This window comes from Lycium barbarum, chromosome 4 (assembly GCF_019175385.1).
Source record: "Lycium barbarum isolate Lr01 chromosome 4, ASM1917538v2, whole genome shotgun sequence".
Classification (NCBI taxonomy): Eukaryota; Viridiplantae; Streptophyta; class Magnoliopsida; order Solanales; family Solanaceae; genus Lycium; species Lycium barbarum.
In genome coordinates this window covers 47303920-47325423 of record NC_083340.1, presented here as the reverse complement: position 1 = coordinate 47325423, position 21504 = coordinate 47303920, and the positions used below count along the sequence as shown (strand labels likewise).

General features: G+C 33.0%; 1 protein-coding gene and 2 long non-coding RNA genes across 5 annotated transcripts; all 3 read right to left on the bottom strand.

Annotated features, from left to right (window-relative positions):
• Positions 1–1699: 1699 nt before the first annotated feature.
• Positions 1700–5086, bottom strand: LOC132635985 (uncharacterized). Its single transcript, XM_060352607.1, has 2 exons — positions 4925–5086; positions 1700–2512 (listed from the first exon to the last, which is right to left on the bottom strand). Exons 1-2 carry the CDS (start codon positions 4992–4994, stop codon positions 1902–1904), a joined length of 681 nt encoding a protein of 226 aa, XP_060208590.1. The 5' UTR covers positions 4995–5086; the 3' UTR covers positions 1700–1901.
• Positions 5087–7232: 2146 nt separating this feature from the next.
• On the bottom strand, positions 7233–11622 carry LOC132635984 (uncharacterized). Of its 2 annotated transcripts, XR_009580882.1 has the most exons (5): positions 11309–11622; positions 10719–10784; positions 10331–10382; positions 8981–9055; positions 7233–7538 (listed from the first exon to the last, which is right to left on the bottom strand). It is a non-coding gene; the product is annotated as an uncharacterized LOC132635984 (long non-coding RNA). The 2 variants fall into 2 exon arrangements; XR_009580883.1 differs by lacking the exon at positions 10331–10382 and having other exon boundaries at positions 11309–11618.
• A 3752-nt stretch (positions 11623–15374) lies between these two features.
• On the bottom strand, positions 15375–19518 carry LOC132635983 (uncharacterized). Of its 2 annotated transcripts, XR_009580881.1 has the most exons (5): positions 18903–19518; positions 18344–18445; positions 18017–18202; positions 16409–16442; positions 15375–16146 (listed from the first exon to the last, which is right to left on the bottom strand). It is a non-coding gene; the product is annotated as an uncharacterized LOC132635983 (long non-coding RNA). The 2 variants fall into 2 exon arrangements; XR_009580880.1 differs by having other exon boundaries at positions 16409–18202.
• Between the last annotated feature and the right edge of the window lie 1986 nt (positions 19519–21504).

Genomic DNA, 21504 nt, shown 5'->3' with positions numbered 1-21504 from the left:
ACTATGCCAAAATTAAACCCCCGAGATTTGAGGGACCTTGCTCTATCTTGTCAAGAGTCCATAATCTCCACGCCATTAACAACTAAATTCGTTCGTAGGGTCAGGGAAGGTAGTTAGTGAGGTCAACCCTATATTTACCCCATTATCCTAAATTGTACCACATTTAGTTTTTAGTCTGAATATAACATTGCTCTCAATTGTTCACTGCAAACATCCAATTATACAAGCATTCGTTCAATATTCAAACAATTTGCATTACTCTTTCAGGAGATTGAATAATAGTTTCTCTCTCTTTTATTACTCGGTTCTTCGATTATTATTAACTATCATGCCAACATTTTTAAATATTATTCATTGCTTCAAACGTTAAAGATTTACAAATAATTGGATTAATTTCTTTGTTAAAGACCCCTTTTGAACTAATTCAATTGTTGTTATTATTATTACTCTCCAATAGTTGAAATGTCCTGATAGTAGTGAAACATCATGAAAAAACAATTCTGTATAATTAGTAACACATTTCCAAAGAACCTCTTTGTAAATCTGATGAAGAGAAAATTCTATATAGATTTATATCATCATACTAATTTCTGAAAATCTAAGTCAAGAGTCTATCGGAAACATCTTCTCTATCTCCCAAGGTAGGGGTAAGATCTGCGTACAGTCTACCCTTCCCGCACGATTGCCTATCTTAGGGTGATCTTTAATTTTTGCCCCTCAAATTGCTGGTCGTTAATTTTTTCCCTTCGGCACTTTAAGTAATAAAAAAGTGGCCGAAATACCCTTGACATTCTGGATTCAAACCCCAGCAGAGTAAAAAAAAATTCGCAAGGCAAGATTTCATAGAAACTATGCCTATTCGGGCAAAGTAGCATTGCAACTATGCCCTTTCCGGCATTGTTTATATGTAAACTATGCCGGAAGACATAACATCTATGTAGTTGCCAGACAAGACATAATTTCTATGTAACTTTACCTGAATAGGCATAATTTCTATAAACTTATGTCGAATAACTTAATTTCTACAAAACTATACCGAACAATGAAACTATGCCGTGCGAAATTGTTTTTTTTTTTTTTTTAAACTCTGCTGGGATTTGAACTTAGAATCTATGTTTGTAGACCAGCAAATAAGGGTACTTTGACCCACAAATTTTCAGTAAATGAGAAGTTGGGACAAAAAATAAAGACCAGCGATTTAGGGACAAAAATTAAAGACCAGTCCATATGAAAGGCAATCCGCGCAAAAACTTGTCCCCAAGCTCCACTTGTGGAAACACTGGATCTTTTGTATGCTAGCTGCTGAAAACACCTAGTTAGGTATGCCTCAATCTAAAATTTATGGGAAACGACTATATGAATTGTGCATGAAAGTTTCGTTTACATAAAAGAAAACTGTTAATTCCCTGATATAACTAGTGCCCTCCTATTAGAATGAGTTCCTATTGATTTGATGCTGATAAGTTTAAAATTTGGTGGAATCACAAATTTAACCACAGTGCACGAGTTAAAACCTCAATGACTTGCATAGCCATTGTTACCCACTGGAAATGCTTCCTCTTAACCATTTTAAAAAATAAAACAAAATAAATTAACGCAATACACATCACATGTCTATGATTATTATAATACGGCACCTGTTACAATTTATCGTTTCAAAAAGCATTGGTATTGACTATTCAATATGTTCAAGCATAGCTTATTGAAAAGTTACTCGAGTCCATCCATTGAAACTGCTCTTTGACACCAGAAGCCAATTATAAGAATACATTCTTGATAAGAAAAATCAAATGTATGTATTTTTACACTCTAGCATTGAATGAATGAACCCTAAATGAAGTCATTACAATCACAAAAGAAAAGGCAGTTCAATCAAGCCGAAAACAAAATCCCTTGATGGTTTATACTGCTAAGGCATAGAGCAGTGCAACGGCAGCTCCTACAGCAATTGTCCAGAGATGTATGGTTTGAGACAAAGTATTAGCACCATTCCCATTGCATTGGTCATTAGAACCACTGAAGCATCCAGGCCTCATAACCTTAGGCTCTCCTCCGCCTGTGTTAAAGCTGCTCTTCGGTTTGCCATTGCTGAAGAGTACACACCAGAAATAGGGGCCACCACCACCGGAGCCACTCACGGCAGCACCAACCTCAGTGTGATTCTTGCTGTAGAGAATATCCAAACTCTTGCTATTTCTTATAAGAATATCGTTGAATGCTTCAGAAGGTTCGGCATACTTGGATTGGCATGCGAGAAATCTTCCAGTTATTTGAGCAAGCGATGACGCCTGCACACCACAGTTAGGGGCAAAAGTTTCGGTGAATTCAGATTCAGCAGGTTTCTTGCCATCTGACCCTCCAACTACACTACAATCACCTTGGTATGCTTTTATATATTGCAGAGCCAAGCATGCCAAGCCAGGGTTGCTGTATAAGGAGGATAATTTATTTGCAGTCCTGTTACTATTAAGGGCAGAGACCAGCTGATCAGCAGGATTATCAGTTACCTTAGCTGTATATTTATCAAGAAAACAGATGTCTTAGAGGTTGATCGTAAGGGAAATAATAGTGAATCAAGATCGAGAAGCTATCTTCTCGAAGGAATACAAATTGGGAATGACAAGGGTCAATTACATCTAACCTAAGGGGCTTGAGATACATGTCGGTATGCTTTTGATATTTGGAAGTACAAGCAATTAAGTATCTAAGACTAACTAAAGGAAGTAGAGCCAGAAGGAGAGTAAACATCATTTAGGCTGTGACGTTAATTCTAGCACATTAGGAAAAAATTATCAACAGCAACGTTATTATCAAGAGAGTTATAAGAAGAAAAGGCGAAGATACAAAATTAGGATCCAACATGATTTCCGAAGGCATAAACTAAAGCATCTAGAGCACTGTCCTTCCATTTAGTATCTTCTGAAGCACAAGCAGGTGCAATGTCATCACCAAAGGCAATGGAGATAAAACCATCAGGGAATACAAGTGTATGTACAGAAGAGAGCACGTTAAGCACCTCAGAAGAACATCTTGTTTTTAAGTTAAAGACGTGAGATCTCTCTCTACCTACTGCTCATTTACTTTCTAAAGTTTCCCCTTATCCTGATTTCCAAAGTTCCTGCTCTTCCCCTGCTCCTTTTTGTTGCATTACTGCAAATTTATGTTGCTTATTCTACACCTGCCCCCACTGGACCTCCTCTACCTTCTTTACTTCTTTTTATATACTGAATAAATGCAATTGTATGTCCATTCTTTTCTAGACTGCGGAAACACCACCAGTGGATAATGATGATACTGATTACTCATCCCTTCAAGCAGGATATGTCTGTAAAACTATAGTTAGTTATTTGATGAAATTCTAACAGAGGCAAACATTGACATGCCACTTTCCATTGGTGACAGATTACACTGTTATTCCCCTTTCCGCCTTATATCATGCAGATATAGATAGTGTTGCATTCTTCAAAAAATGGCTGCCTGGTGTCTGCAAATGCTTCTCATCCTCTATTTGTTAATGCAGTGAGTTATCCATTTGACTATTGACGTTGTTGTTCCATGTTCTATATGGCCATATTAAACTACTCAAAACATTTTACAAAAACAAGGATGACCCTATTGAACCAACAAGAGGACTTGTAGCCTAGAATTTGCAAACTGACTAAATAGTTTCTTGTCAGTGCCATAGATTCAACATCCTCTTTTCCTATACCATTGGCTAGGTTAGAAAGGCAAGAATCACACAGAATCCAAGGTTCTAGCTTTTTTTTTTTTTTTTTTTGTTAAAGGAAGAGATTATCATTGCATGGCCATCAGGAAGATGCCAAACTACAAAAAGGTGTAACCAGTTAGCTCTAGTACAGAAGGGCACAAAACAGTTCACTGGTACAAGTAGTCTAAGCTAAAGCTAAGGAGCTAACAAAATCAAAAACATGTCAATGCTATTAACAGGTGAAAGAAAATTCCAACTGAACAAATTAACTAAGCATTTAGTCTTCAGAGAGTGGATAGGACTTATATTCTGTCAAAGCATTTGCGATTCCTTTCATTATAGATAACCCAAAAATTTCTATCAAAGCATTTGTGATTCCTTTCATTCTAGATAACCCAAAAAATGACTGCTGGGATCATCCTCCAGACTTTCATGATGGCTTTGTCAACTCTCCAAAAGATTCAAAGGTTCTATTATTAAGATATACATTTGATAATTTCCTAATTGTACAAATAACCTATTTCAACTCCTTCACCTCCCAAGGAAAATCTCAAATTGCCGAAGCACAACTTTGCACACTACTACTTAATGTTTTTTGGGGTTACAACATACCATTGCAAACGCACGGTGGGAAATGATCAATATTGAGCAATCAAATGATATCATTTAACAAAGTCTCCAAAAGTAGATCTACCTCAGGAACTATGCACTTACAGTCCTATTTGCATGAGCCTAAATCGTTCAATGCTGAAATTACTCAGCATATTAAGTTTATTCAACAAAAAATACACCAGAACATGTTGTTGGCAAGTCTAAGAATATAGTAAATAGTTATACAAGGATATTTCACTGAAGGATCTGCAGAATAAAGCTATTATACTTCCTTGCAACTCAGTCCTTGAGTAGATCCAATAGTAAGATGGACCCAAAAAATAGTGGAACACATTCACCATTACTTAATTGGATAAACAGAGAGTAGAAACAAACACTGCAAGATCCTTATCAGAAACCTTCAGTAAAGCATCACTCAGCAGATAATCAAGAAACTATATTAATTCAAGTAACAATGAGAAAACCCAAACCCACTTGAAATATCAGATCACAAACACATATGTCTCTAACTAAACAACTGATGCTACCTAAATAGTTGAGTAACAACACAGATTAGCAACATTCATTCAAAGATGGTTAAAAAAAAAAGAAAAGAATATATACTCTGAACTTTAGAAGCAGAAGCTGAGATGAAGAAAATGCAGAGAAGAAGAAACCATTGAACCATTGCCATTTCTTTTCTTTGAAGATGTCGGTGTACAGTGAAGCTAGCTGTTAAGCAGAGGGAAAAAAACAGCTCTCTGTTTGTATGTCTACTTCGATCTAATGCTTTATAAAATCCACATCATACTTTAACTTAAGGGAAAAGGGTCAAAAATACCCCCTACTTTGGAAAAAGGACTAAAAATATCTTCCGAACTTATTTTGGGTCAAAAATACCCCTCTCATTCTTAAAGTTTTCAAATCTACCCCTGTCTTGACGGAAATTAACCCCCAAAATAACCCAATTTTTTTTTTAAACCCGCTTCATCATTTAAACCTGACACAACTAAATAATAACCCATAAGATCCCCTTATTCCCCCAATTTCCTCAAACTTCAAACCTACATATTAGGGGTATTTTTGACCCAAAATAAGTTCAGAGAATATTTTTAGCCCTTTTTTCAAAGTAGAGGGGTATTTTTGACCCTTTTCCCTTAACTTAATTATTGTACAGTCACCGACCGAAATTTCATTTTCAACTGATAATAAGTAAATAAACTGTATGGATAATGACCAAACTACCCTTCGCAAAGTACCAAGTTTTTAACTCTTGTCTAGTTTTGTTCAGTTGGATGTTTATCTGCACTTCTTGAACTGTGTAAAAGAGGTTTATAACTACCAAAAAGGGAAATAAAGATCCTCAACATTTTCAGAAAAAAGAAAAAAAATTCAGCAATTCTTTATTAAGTCTGTGATTTATGGCACTAGGAGTAGTAATTTTTCAAGACAATAATAAAAAAAAAAATCTAGACATGAAGGATATATGCAATTATGCAAATTATGGTACTAGTACTATCCTCTAAGGTTGCCCTAAATTTTCTCACTTATTTGGATTCTATACCATAATTGTGTTTTACTCAAAAAAGATTAATTTGGTGGAAAAGATTATTTTAGTAGAAAAGGACGCTTCCATGTATATCCTTTTTCTTGAAGGAGGAGTTTCAAAAATCTATAAATAAAAGATCTTTCTTCTCATACAAAAAGACAAAAAAGACAAAAAAAAAAAAAAAAAAAAAACAACAACAACAACATTAGTCGTTTAAAGAGTCTTGTTTAGGGAAAAATTATTCTCTCAATAGATTTATGTTTTTTATATTAATTTTCTCATATATGTAGGTCAATTGATCAAACCATATAAGAATATTATGCTAATTTTAGTATAATTTTTATCATCTAATTTATCATCGTTCAAAGTTTTGCAGTTATAAACTTCCGCATGATGTCCTATTATTTGGATCTCATCAACTTGAACTACTATATATGCTAATGAAGATGTAGACAATCACTTCACCTAAAGTTCCATTCTAAACTGCATTATTGACGTATTAATTTATTCTACTCATTTGAAATGCAAACTACTCTTATAGCTAGTTCTCTCACACCATATATCTACCTATATATAATAGGAGAGGTTAACAATGTTGGGATTAGAAGTATCATCACCATAAAATCTAGTTTTAAATAAATAAAAAATAAAAAAATAAAAAAATAAATAAAACTGCAAAATAATTACAGAAACTGCTTGAGAGAAAATGAAATTGCTACTGATAGAAACTGCTTTGTGTTTTATCTCATTTATATGTTTTTCCCCGTTTTTTCTTCTCCCACTTTCATTAAACTTCCATGTCACGTTCATTAAACTTCTTCTTCAAGTTATAGAAGATATAGGCAATTGGTTTCATCTGACAAGGTGGTATATTTACCATCTTGGTCATTACACTTGAAAAACAAATTGTTTGTTGTATTTTGCTTAATTTGAACTCTTTCGCTTAACTTTAAATTTCCTTTGTTACATCTTATATGTGCGAAAGTTTAAAAAATTTATACATATTCAAATCATTATAACTTATGATTTAATATTTCTATGTTTGAGGATGTCGTAAAAGATAAAGCACTACTAAAAAAACAGTGAACGTCAACCAAAATTTTCGACCTCAAAGCACGGTCGCTAACAGCTAAGTCGAATTTTTTTTCCACATCACGTGGTTGAAAATTTTTCGACCTCAGTCGAATTTTTTTTCCACATCACGTGGTTGAAAATTTTTCGACCTCACGCGATCGAGGCAAGTTTTCTAAACTAGATGTTTGCACGGGCCAGACATTGTAGATTTGAATTTATCACTTTATGATGATGCTTTAGAAAATTCATTTGGGAGTCCAACTGGGATGGTCAAAGAAGCAGTAAGGAAAAAATAGCAACAAATTAGAATGACAATAAAGGACTAAATCCCAATATATTCATTATCCAAGTATGGAATGTTCGTAAGTTCATTATTCTCAGACTCTATAAAGAAAAAAAAATCCCCATTTAATTATCAACTGTTGAATTTCTTTACTACTTATTTTTCTTCTGAATTTTAGAAACTTGACCGTCTTGACTGAAGAAAGCTGGTCAAACATCTTCATTTGATCGATTGTAAGCTTTTAGGATAAAATCTAGATGTGCCCATGGATCCACTTCAAAGTTCAAACCACTTCCAAGCTAGCATTGTTGTATCCCTTATTCCTCGAGACCCTGTAAATGGACTAATTATTAACCAAAAAAGAAAAACTAATTTAATTAAACAACAAGAACATAAACCTTTGTATAGTATACGTTACATTCATTAAATTTCTGTCTTAGGGATATAGGTAAATTCTTTTACAAGTATGATCTTATTCTTATGACGAAAAACTAGTGTAGAGTACAAACTTAGTAGTTAGTACCCCATCACAAGAACTCAATGAATACACCAGACGTGCGTTAGTATTTCTAGGGAGGGAAGTAGGGAGAAAGATAAGTTGTACCTGCACATGTAGCTATGGAACAAGAGCCTTAACTCCATAAATTACTATCCTGTGTTTTTTCTGAAAATCAGGAAGTTTAACTGCAATTCCTATTGTCGAAGCATGCTCTTCTCTTGCATAACTGGTAGTCTACTTATAACCAGTAGGACTTAAATGTATTGTCATAGATAATTATCAATAGTTAAAAGAAAAACGAAAAGAAAGAACATCATACAACTATTGATTCTATCTTTTTAATATCTTATTTGAGCATTGATCAAGTCCACTGATAGGCCAAATTGTAGCGAAATATGACGCGCACCACTGCAAATTTAAATAGGTTTTTTATTTGGTAGAACAGATATTCTGAGAGATGAGAATTGAAAAAAAGTAATCGAATTGAAATGCAATATGGAGTTCTCTAAACAATAGTCATGAAAGTAAACATAACTGATACAGAATAACACATTCTTGCCATTTGGGTGGAATCTATAGAACCAAGCAAAGGACGAAAAGATTAATAAATAGACAACTACAGTTAAAAATGCATATCTACGGATTTCTTCTACCGTTTACATAAGCTATAATATATTCATTATCTCAACTCCATCTAAAAAGGTAAGTTATAGAGTAAAAAAAGGGACAAAAGATTAATGCAAATATTAGAAACCAAATTATCGGTTTAAGGTTTGATCATAAATAATTGGCTATTTCAATGTTGTCAGTAGTTCTTGCCACATATTATGATGTTCCTCAACTCTTTTGTCTAGCTTACCAACAGATTTATGTATTTATATTTTTCGATAAGTTAGCTTCTACAATCATTATTCACATTATGTCACTGAAATTCTACAGATCTCAAGTTTTGAACGTTCAATCATCAAACAACTAATTAAGATTAAGCTCCTTTTGGATGTCGAGACCTCTATAAATTATTATTGTTGATGCCTAGATGAGTTTTTATGTACTTTTGCATATATCTCTGCTTGACTACTATTTGATCCATGGATTCGTCCTATTTTGTGGATCTTCCTTTTTTCTGTTTTTTTTTTTTTTTTTTTTTGAAATGAAGATCCATTTCAAATGTAAAATTCATTTATCAAAGAAGGGTACCAATCATTTCTGATTCATAAAACATAAAGCAAATAAAATAGTAGTAGTTTGCATAGGTTTCTAGTCACGAAATCTCACCCTTCTCCACCAAAATAAGCAAAACGAACAATTGCTTCCTTGAAAATTCCATGCATTCTTCAGCCCCGAAGCCCCCTGAAATGCAAAAATTTCTCAGTTGAAAGTAGGAATGGGCATGTTCAAAGAAATAATTGCAAAGTTAACAAATGCCACCAGGGACAAAAGTATCATTGGTACTCTTGGAAGCAAGTTCAGCTCCATTGGAGCTAACTAACTAACCAACTATCAACAAAGCTATATGGAAATGAGCATGTTCATTGTCAAATACTCAAACGGTTTCAGAAAATGCACTGAAGAGAAACAGACTTTGCGAAATGCATACCACAATCTTTTTTTATTCCTTTGTTCAACAGAACTTAAAGAAAAATGTACTATAATATTTCTCCTGTTTATCCATACAGTTGATGGTTACTGATATTATGATTTACTAAATGTAGAGATGATGAGAGAGACTCTCATTTTTAATTAGATAAATAAAGCAATTTCACAGGAACTTAGCTTCAACTGTCGTAATCATAAAATCACATTCTCCCAAAGAAAAAAGGTTCATGCATGTTTCAAATGAGGCGAAAACACTAATATGCATATACAAAAATCAACCAAAGATATCAAAGTAAGACGAAATAATACACATGCTTTGAACTTCAATGATTGTTAAAGAGATGCAAGGGAAAAAAAACATAGCATAACTACTTAAAGCTAACAGAAAAAAGAAAAAAACACACCAACAAAAGAGAAATTGTAAACCAGGTCAAAAAAGATAAAGACACGTGTTATATTGAAATAGTAAAAAGTCAGATATACCCTTGGTCGACATGGTATGTTGGCCACCAAAATAGCACAAGGAAAATGAAATAAAGTATAATACCAAAATGAAATAAGGTATAATACAACATGGTGCGTTAGCCACCAAAAAGCCAAGGTAAATTAATAAGGTAGAGAAGACAACATTTATATGTAGGATTGAATTAAAATAGTCATAGCTTCCTACTTTGCTTTCTACGATATCTTAGGGAGCGGCTGAATTACGACACAAATATAATTCAGACAACATAGACTCAGAGTGATTCTACAATAAAAAAGAATTGAACCAAGCATGAATGAGACAATCCCATATGCTATAAACAATGTTCTACAGCACCTTAACTAAAAATATCTCTTCAAGAGTTTCATTAGCAATTGTAATGAACAAACTTTAATTAACAATTATTACATTGATCAGCTACTTGTATGATACTTCCAGCATTTGACTTGCTGCCAAAGATGCTGGAGCAAAATCATTATGTCAAGTTAATTTCGCTTCTGAAAAATACTGTAGCGCAATGAAAAGAGAAAGCACAAGCATCTTACTTGTTCTAAGCCAGATGAATATTAATGCACATCCAACCATCTAACAAAGCATCTGTGTATATATGAAGGAATCATGAATACCTCTGTGAATGCAGCAGATAGACAAAAAAAAAAAAAAATTATAACATCTAGATAGTGTAATAACTGTAGCGTCAATATTTTAGTTATTCTGATATCTTAGTATCCTCTTTGGACATCCAACTGGCAAGTCTTTCTATACATATTTTTGCTGATAAATGCCATTATATTTACAAAATTATAGAAAAACTATGGTCCAAAAAATATTCATCACAACCGCCGGAAGAACAAAATCAGGACAAAAATGAAAACTGCAGAAACGCATAGAGATATCCCAATAGAAATATATAAAATGATTTGTTAGTATTACCTCTGATAATGCAATAGCAGATTGATCATTAAAGATTTCAAGACTACATTCAGCTAAATAGTTTACCTGCAAATTAGAGTAAACAAGTAAAAGTGAGGCAGAAAGAGTGGCTCTAAAAAACATAACAACAACACCACCATACCCACTGTATTCCCACACTGATATAATAATTATTCAAACACGATTCTCGAAGAGAAAACACTGAACCAAAGCATGATACATAAGGATAAAAGGACAATTATGAACGACCCCAATAAGTGGCGAACGCACGGAAAAGACAATTCTAGAAGGGTAGTTGAATAGATGGACCAGCCAGTCCCTTCTAAAATCTAAATCACAATAGTAAATTAATCCAACAACCTTCAAAACCCAAAAAAGACCGAAGAAGGAGAATTGAATAGGAGGGGAAGCACATATCCGAAAGGGTAAACATGTTGCCCAGAAAGAGGAATAGTAAAGGGCTCAATACATGTCAACATTAGAATTGGTACCATTCACCAATGAGGCAATGAGATAATACCAAGTTTATGGTACAATTCTGAACATTCAAGGAACTTAAACGGAGTATACAAAATCGAAATGTTACTTACCAGTGCTAACAAAGTATGATTTTCTAGCAGACATTTTTTCAACCATATGGTGAACGTTAGTAATCTTTCAACAAAAAACCCACATATGCATACTCCAACAAATCAAAAATTAAAATGAGAAGAATGATTAGACCATTTTATTGAAAAGAGGACTTGTTTTCCCTCGAATCCTATAGCTTTTTTTGTTTGGATAAGAAGAGGTTTGAGGAAGATGCCGAGTACTTTGCCTATTCCTCTGGTTAGAAATTTTTGAGTTTTGGTTCTCTTTTAATCTGGAAGTGAGAGGAAAGAGGGACGAAGGGAACGATCTAGAAGATGGTTTGTTAAAAAAAAAAAAAACAGTCATGTATAATTACTATTATCCCTGCACTAACTGAGCTAAATGACTGCTCTACCCTTGGTCGTCTTGCTCTTCACATTTCTTAGACGGCTTATGCCCGTGCGCCCAACACTTTAGATTATAGTGCATTTATGTGTATATAGTTATTTTTGAATAGTGATAATATATATATAAAGTATATATTAATATTTTTAATAGGGGGTGCACTTTTTTTTTGAACATTATTAATTTACACTATTTTTATGCATATATATATATACTATGTTCAAAACACGATTAATATAACATTGTAGTTTGTACTCCATATCTAAAACTTTATTATATTAGTGTTTACTACGAATACAAAGTCTGCACTTTTTTTTTTACATAATTTTTTTAAATTTTTTTTATTGATATTACTTGATTTTGTTAATATGGGGTCCACTTTTTTTTTCCGTGAGTTTGGAGATGATGGGTTCCACTTTTTTTTTTTATATTGCTTGATGTCGTTTAGTATGGGGTCCACTCTTTATGGGGTGCACTTTTTTTTGGATATTATTAGTTTATACTATTTTTATGCATATAATATATATACATATACTATGTTCAAAACACGATTAATATAACAGTGTAGTTTGTGTTCCGTATCTAAAACTTTATTAAATTAGTGTTTGCTACAATAGAAAGTCTGCACTTTTTTTTTTAAACATTATATTTTTTTAATATGGGGTTCACTTTTTTTATTTTTTATATTGCTTGATTTTGATAATATGAGGTCCACTTTTTTTTCCCCATGAGTTTGGAGATGGTGAGTTTCATTTTTTTTTTATTGCTCGGTGTTATTTAGTATGCCCCCCCCCCCCCCTTTTTTAAGGGACAACGGACGACGAAGCATGGGTCTAAACCCATGCTTTATATAGTTTTTTTATTTTTTTAGTTTTTTATATTGCTTGGTGTTGTTTAATATGGGGCCCACCCTTTTGATCATTATTAGTTTGTACTATTTTTATGCATATATATATATATATAAACCCTCATGGGTTGGCCTGGTGGTAATTGGCTTGAGCCTTGGGTGCTCCCTTTCAAGGTCTCAAGTTCGAAACCCACTGGGTGCAAACAATTTCTGAGGGCCATCGGACTGGGGTAAAACCCTGAATTACCCGTGGTGCACTTGCGGGAAACTCCTTGCCGAGGGCCTGTGCATCCCCGGGATTAGTCGGGGCTCAAAGAGATCCGGACACCCGGTGCTTAATAAAATAAAAAATAATAATAAAAAAAAAAAAAAATATATATATATATATATATATATATATATATATATATATATACTATGTTCAAAACACGATTAATATAACATTATAATTTATGCTCCGTATCTAAAACTTTATTATATTAGTGTTTACTATGAATACAAAGTCTGCACTTTTTCTTTTGACATTGTTTTTTTTTTTAATATGGGATTCACTTTTTATTTTTATTTTTTATATTGCTTGATGTCAATATGAGATACTATGTTCAAAAAACGATTAATATAACATTGTGATTTGTACTCCGTATCTAAAACTTTATTATATTAGTGTTTGTTACGAATACAAAATCACACTCTTTTTTTTTACATTGTTTGTTTGTTTAATATGGGATTCACTTTTTTTTTATATTGCTCGATTTTGTTAATACGGAGTCCACCTTTTTTTTCCCGTGAATTTGGAGATGGTGGGTTCCAGTTTATTTACTTCTTTTTTTTTTAAATATTGGTTGGTGTTTAATATGGGGACCACATTTTTTTTTAAATGCTTAATTGGTTGGTGTTTTTTTTGAATTTTTTAATATTAGTTGGTGTTTAATATGGGGACCATACTTTTTTTTTAAATGGTTAACGGACGACGAAGCATGGGAACATTTTACTTGTCATGTTATCTTTTACACGATTTTTTAAGAAATCGTCAATTAGAATTATAATTTCACTAATTTACCTTATTAATTATTTGATCTCCATTTAATATTATTTTTCTTTTTATGACATTAATCTCTTTTCACATTTATTAAAGTAAGAAAAAAAAGGAAAAAGTAATTAAATTTTATCTTATTTTAATATATAAGTATTTAAGTATATTGCTGTACAATAATTGCATTTGCTCCCACTAATGGGTTGATACGCATGTGGCAATAAATTCATTATTATTGATTTAATTGTTTGATTTTCTAAGCACTTTTGTATTTTAAGTATGTTGTTGTACAATAATTTCATTTGCTCCTTCTAATGGGTAGATACGCATGTGGCAATGAATCCATCATTATTGATTTAATTGTTTGATTTTCTAAGAACTTTTTTTTTAACATTGTTTTTTTAAAATATGGGATTTATGTTTTTTTTTAAATATTGCTTGATTTTGTTAATATGGGATTCACTTTTTTTTCCCCGTGAGTTTGGATGTGGTGGGTTTCACTTTTCTTTTTTATTATTACTGGTTGGTGTTTAATATGGGGCCCACATTTTTTTTAATATTAGTTGTTGTTTAATATATAAGGGCCCATAATTTTTTTTTTCAAAAATTGGAAAACGGATTTAATATATAAGTATTTTAAGTATATTGTTGTACAATAATTTTATTTGCTCCCATTAATGTGTTGATACGCATGTGGCAATAAATCCATCATTATTGATTCAATTGTTTGATTTTCTAAGCACTTTTGTATTTTAAGTATGTTGTTGTACAATAATTGCATTTGCTCCCTCTAATGGGTTGATACGCATGTGGCAATGAATCCATCATGATATATGGGCCCACATTTCTTTTTTCAAAAATTGGAAAACGGATTTAATATATGAGTATTTTAAGTATGTTTCTGCACAATAATTTCATTTGCTCCCACTAATGGATTGATACGCATGTGTCAATAAATCCATCATTATTGATTTAGTTGTTTGATTTTCTAAGCACTTTTATATTTTAAGTATGTTGCTGTACAATAATTTCATTTGCTCCCTCTAATGGGTTGATACGCATGTGGCAATAAATCCATCATTAATGATTTAATTGTTTGATTTTCTAAACATTGTTTGTTTTTTAATATGAGATTCACTTTTTTTTTAATATTGCTTTTTTTTCCTGTGAGTTTGGATGTGGTGGGTTCCACTTTTTTTTTTTATTACTGGTTGGTATTTAATATGGGGCTCATAATGTTTTTTAAATATTAGTAGTTGTTTAAAATATGTGAGCCCACATTTTTTTTAAAAATATTAGTAGTTATTTCAAATATGTGGGCCCAAAATTTTTTTTTTGGGCCCACAGACGGACGACAGAATGACGACCAAAGTGAGCCTAACCGGCTCTTATTAATAGTAGTAAAAATAATTATGAAAATAAAGTTTTTGACCACGTGATTTTGAAAATGTTATTTTTTATTTAAATATTAATAAAAAAATTCGACCACATGCGGTCGAAAATATTATTTTTATATAAATATTATTTAAAGTTTTCGACCTCTTGTGGTCGAAATATGAAAGAATATAATATTTATCAGAATTTCGACCACATGAGGTAGAAATTTAGCAATATTGTTGCCAGATTTCGACCTCATGAGGTCGAAATTCAAAATGTTGTCCAGTTTTTTGACCTCATGCGGTCGAAATTTTAATTTCTGGGTATAATTCAATATCTGGGTTGATCTTCGACCTCGAAAATCTGGAAAAAAATTTCCAGCATTCAGCTGCTTTTACAGCAGCCCATCTGCCAATCTCATTCATCAACCAAATCAACAATGCAATTCATCAACACATCCAATTCATCAAAGTACTTCTACAATCATAAACTACAACATTCTACAATGAAATTCAACCTCAAATTTCAATTTAAAGTACTTCTAATTCAAATTACAACTACATTCAAACACTTAAACATCATACACTTAAACAACCATAAACTACATTCTACAATCAAATTCACCTTCAAAGTACTTCTAATTCGAATCAAAACTACACTCAAACCCTTAAACACACTAAAACTTTTTAGGCCTTTAGCCACCCCGAAAAAGTGTGGCCTAAACTATCAAAAAAGTGTAGTCTTTGATCAAAAGTCACACTTTCCGACTTTAGACTATGCTTTTCTGTGGGTGGCCTAAACAAGTGAAACCTTTGGCCTAAGGCCACGCTTTTCAAGCATGGCTTTATCAACCACACTTCAAAAGCATGGCCTATAAGGTACAAAGGCTACGCTTGTAGCACCTCGCATGGAACCGCTTTTCATGACATAAAACTACATTTTCCAAGTGTGGTTGTTGCTACCTCATCTAAAGCAACATTTGCAAAGTGTAGTCTTTGCTAATGTACATGCCACAATTTACAATCAATAAGCCACACAATTGACATCCCTATGGCCACACTTTTAAAGTGTGGAAATGTTATGTAGCCTATACCAAATGTAAAATTCAAACATCACAATTGTTCAAAAAGTCTTAATCATAGCCACGTAGCTCTGCATATATCTTAGTTCCTCGCTTTGTTGCATACTCCAGTTCCCTGGGACGTTATACCACAGGTAAGATGAGAAAATAGTCCAAGTAATGCTAACTAGCAAAATAGTAACCAGAAAGAGGAAAGGGAAAAATTAACTTAAGTAAACCTATATCTATCTCGGAGATGAATATAAGATCAAGTTGAATTTTTTCATTGCTACAACTTTAGGACGAGGCACCCCAATCATTGTATTTTTTAGGGATAAGCCCCCTCCCCTTATTTACTATTTGAAGAAAATATAAATTCTCGACGAAAAAAAACTCACCTTTAATACAATGACACCAGAAGCCTCACCTATCCTGCACTTCGAATTGAGGATGACATATGAAAGTAAATCATAATCAGTTCAGATATAAAAGATATGCAACCTTCCTAGTAGTATGGAAATTGTCCATTGCATTGCAAATGAATGTCCATCTTACTATCCTATGTATACTTAATAATTTTATAGCTATATAAAAATGTAGTGTTTCAACTTGCAGAGGCAAAAGTATCCATCAAAGTAATCAAGAACTTTTAATTCACTAACACAGAAGATGGGAGGGAATAGATGCAACTTAGACCTACTTGTTAAATAGTGTCTAACCGTTTCATAGCATATATCTATACCATCAGACCTTAGCATTATTACAAGTGCGGGAAGAGCATCTGTGATAAGTTAAGACAAGGTAAAATATGTAAAACAGTAACCATACAGATATTTGAGATAAAAAATATTGAGTGCAAGTGTGGGAAGGCCATATGTAATTAGTTCAGACAAGGTAAAATGTGCAAAACAATAATCATACAGATTAACTAGATTTTGTTCTCATCATTCTTAAATGCCAAAGTTCACAAGGCTCCTACAGCTACTATATGCACCATCAAAAAACTCAAGCAAATCAATAAGGGGAGGATACCACCCTCACTCCTATATTCACAAAATATTGTTGGCGCAAGAAAACATGAAGTCTTCTTTCAGTAAAAGCTACAATTAACAAAATTTTCAGAGAAGAAAAAAAAAAACTAACCTGTCATTATTTCTGTAATTCTATATACATGAGCAAGATTGGTAATTGTATCAGTTGCTCGTTGGATGGTCAAAATCATTAGAGATACAAACTACTGGCCTTGCTAGATCCAAATGGCATTAAAAGTGAGTTAATACTCTCTCGAAAAAATGATGAGGGTAAAAATTCAAAAGAAAATGAGCTTAATTTTGCTAGTCAACCTTAGGTTTTAATTTCAGGTAAGCTCCCACAATCGAAAGCTATGCATGTAAATTAGACCACAATTAATTAAATTATATGTTCATATTCTAAGTAGATAAAACCTACAAAAATAGCTACAAATGGCACATCTATTCCCCTAGCTAAATAGAGTCGACGTCATCTTCAACCTTTTCCTTCTCAGCATTGTAAAAGACTGAGAAACGCTCAATCCAGTTAATGAGTAGAAATTATGATATCTTGGAAGATTAGAGTTTCACGTTTAACATGGCTTAGGAAGAGTAATCTCCTGTGTTTTGCAACTTCATAGGAAAAATGCAAACGATCACAACATCCTGAAACTGCTTATATGCATTATATATCGCGAAGAAAAAATAGTTTTACTCCCTCCGTTCACTTTTACTTGTCCACTTTGGCTTTTGCACACCCCTTAAGAAATAATGAATGAAATGTAGAATTTATCATGATACCCATATTAATTAGTGCATATAATTTTAATGGACTTGAAAATGATTTGAAAGGAGTAATTAATACAATGGGTAAAACAGGAAAAAGAAATTGTCTTTTCTTGATGTGCTAAAAGTGACAAGTAAAAGTGAATTTATTTTTAAAATACTGGACAAGTAAAAGTGAAAGGAGGGAGTATGAGAAAAGAGTCACTATACCAAGTATGAGAAAATAGTCACTACACCAAGTAATTTGTCTCCTTGTCCTTGGCTATGACAATCACGAGAAACAGCAATAACAACAACCTCTCCATATTTTCTTCATAGTAAGGAAAGAGAGCAGCACAAGCTATAATGTGGCCTTTTTCTCTCCATAACAATGAATGAATGCAGTGCCTCCACTAGCTAGAACAAGTTCAAAACAAATAATTATGAAAAAGAAAAATGACATACAAACATTTTTTTTTTGGATCAAGATACAGACATTAACCAAATAAAAGTTAATTTAATATCTATTCGAGCATAATAAAAAGCATCAAGAATAACCTCTTTCTCACTCCTGCAATTTCCATACTCTTCTGAGGTTGTAATAATTTTTGATCCCGCGAATATGATAGTCTAGCCATTCGTCTTGTTCCATAAAGATCACTGAGGAAGAGAGAATCATGAACAACTTAGTTGAAGGATAGTCATACAAAGGATAACAAATATCAACTAGCTATATCCTAACATAATTATCCGATTGAGAATATCAATTGCTATTAATTTTTGAGACAGGGCAATCATGAATTTCTTTGGTGAGAAACATAATGTCAAATAGGGAGGGATCAGACAACCAGAGACATGCAGATTCTCACTGATCGTGGAGCAACATATCAATGTAAAAAGTAATACTACAACAACAACAGTCAATTTCATTATTTCATTCAATTTCAATTCAAAACCCTAAAATAAAGTTAACATTCTAAACCCTAAAACAAACATTGAACAATCAATAAAGTTACCAAATCTACTAATTAAACTACAAATATAGAAAGTAATGCAACTAATAATGATAAAATGAGATTGAAAACCAAAAAAAGAAAAAAGAAAAAAAAAGACTAACCTAGCTCACTGTTTAGTCGGCGGCAGTTGGTGGCTGCTTTGGTGGTTAATCATAAATAATCGCCAACACGAATTTGGTTATTTTTACTAACTTGATATCGATAAATCTGCTAATCTAGAAATTCATTTCGAAATTGGCCAGCGTTGCCTACTTGAAGAACGCCGATGGTAGTGGGTGGGAGGTGATACGGTGGTGGAATTTTGGAGGAGATGAATTTAGAGAGGGTAAAGTTTTTTTTAGAAAGGGAAGAGAAAGTTTGGGGAGGGGGGTGGGGAAGCTGGGTGTGGGCTTCTTTTTTACTGAACCTTTTCGACCACATGTGGTCGATTTTTTTTTTTTTTACTTTTTTAATTAATTGTTTTATATTTATATAATTTGTTTTTGTGTAAAATGATTTTTTTCCCATTTATTATTTGTACAAAAAATAATTTTGATCACATGCGGTCGAAATTTTATTTTCCTGTTAAAAAATAGACCCCGTGTGATCGAAATTCTAACGAAAATTAAAAAAAATTAAATCTAGATATTTCGACCACACGAGGTCGATTTTTTTTTTCCGACCAAAAGTGAGGTCGAAATTTCCAGGTTGAAAATACCTATTTTTTTTAGTAGTGAACTAAGGTGAGGGAGAAAACTCCCAAGACAGTAACAAGAAGAATCTAAAAGGATGAGCACACAAGTGTATGCAATACACTCGTCGATTCGTCACTGCTGTTGTTGGCTTTGGAAAGAAAAGAGGACCAAACTCTTCTAAGAAGTAGATGAGGATATCAGTTATTTTAGGTTGAGAAGTTACTAGTTCAAAAGTTTTCACATGTGTTATGTTTATAAATTTTGATTCTCAAATCTCATAACAAGAAAAGACCAGTTGTTTTGCAAGAATTATTTGAATTGTTACATCTTGTACTTTGGTACATTGAATTTCGTCATAAGTTAATTAGCGTAGATTTGGAAAATGAAATTATCTTTGAGGTTGTAAGTGACATGTTAATCTTAAGTATATGAGAGTTTAAGATCATGTTTAGTAGGTGTTGGAAGGATTAGAGGTTAAACGAATCGAACAGAATAAGTTTCGGCAAAATTCATTTTTGAAAGGGTGATATATGGATCGTATAATGGATATACGGACCGTATTTTTGAGGGACCCCTATCGTATAATTGAAACAGTGGTGGTGGTGCACTATGCCTGATTTACGGTCTAAATATACGGATCGTATATTGATTTACGATCCGTATATATGGACCGTATATCAATAGTGGTGGAACTCATGATATTTGTGTATATATTCATTTGGTCCTCATTTTCTTTCATAAAAACATTTCCGCCAGATCTCTCACACCCCCAAAAAGCCTCTCCTAGCAATCTTAAGCAAATCCCAAATGGAATCAAAGATTAAAACGTGAATCAAGCGTTGAATGTCCTGTATTTGAGCTTAGAAGGTTCTTCAAGGTGAAATAACCTCTGGTTAGGAGTGTTCTTGTGTTCTGAAGGTAATATTTCATCCCTTCTACATGTATTTGAGCTTGTCCAAGTGTCATCCAACTCGTTTGATAAGAAAATACAAAAAATATACCGTATATCACCTCGTTGTTGATGTTGTTGGGTTGTGGACTGTTCTTGATGGCTATTCTAATGTTGTTTAAGTGGATGGAAATCATGGATAATAGGTGTAATTCTTGTCGTCGTCGTTATTGTTATACCCCATGAATATGCAAGGAAAGAAGTATACAGAAATGTTAGTATATGAATGTATACTGGGCTTTTTTGAAGTATATCCTTGAGTTGCTTCATGACTAGAATTCAGGGGAGGTAATTGTAACTTGTTACTAATGTTATTAATCTTTTTGTTGAGTTATGGATATGTAGAAAGTAGGGGAAATGCTGCCCGATTCTATTTAGAGACTAGTTATCGTTCGATATGCACCGTATACTAGTATTCACTAAGTTGACGAACATATTATCCTTGTTTTAGGTTGAAGTGCTATTCGAGGAAAGTTCGTTTTTGAGTTCGTTTAGGCGACAAAAGGTATGTAAAGGCTATGACTTCTTTCTTTGGTATGAATCCATAATAAGAGAGAGTTTGATGAATTGTATAAGAGAAGCGTATATCATAGAGTTCTTGTCTCTATAGGTGTTACACTTTCCATATATTTCATCTTGTCTCAATGAGAGTGATTCCTATCCGCTCTATGTTTGTCCCATGTTGATAGGGAGAGATAGAGGGTCATATGTGTACTTTCATACATTTCTATTATATACGTGATACATAACATTATATACATTTATAGTTTCTGTTGCCTGATCACTTGGTCAGTGAGATATTTATATTGCCTGGCCTTATGTTCAGTGAGAGATATTATTGCCTGGCCTTATGGTTAGTGAGAGATACTATTGCATGGCCCTACCGTCAGTGAGAGATACTATTGGCTGGCCTTACGGTAAGTGAGAGATACACTGAACGCTATATGTGGCCGGCTAGCTATGATATTATTATATCTCATCGTGTTGAGTCAGAGCGAGTAAGTACGTCTCAAAGTATTCTTTGGCTTTCAGTTTACTAGGTATTTCAGTTCAGTTTCAGCTTTCAGTTATTCACTTGCT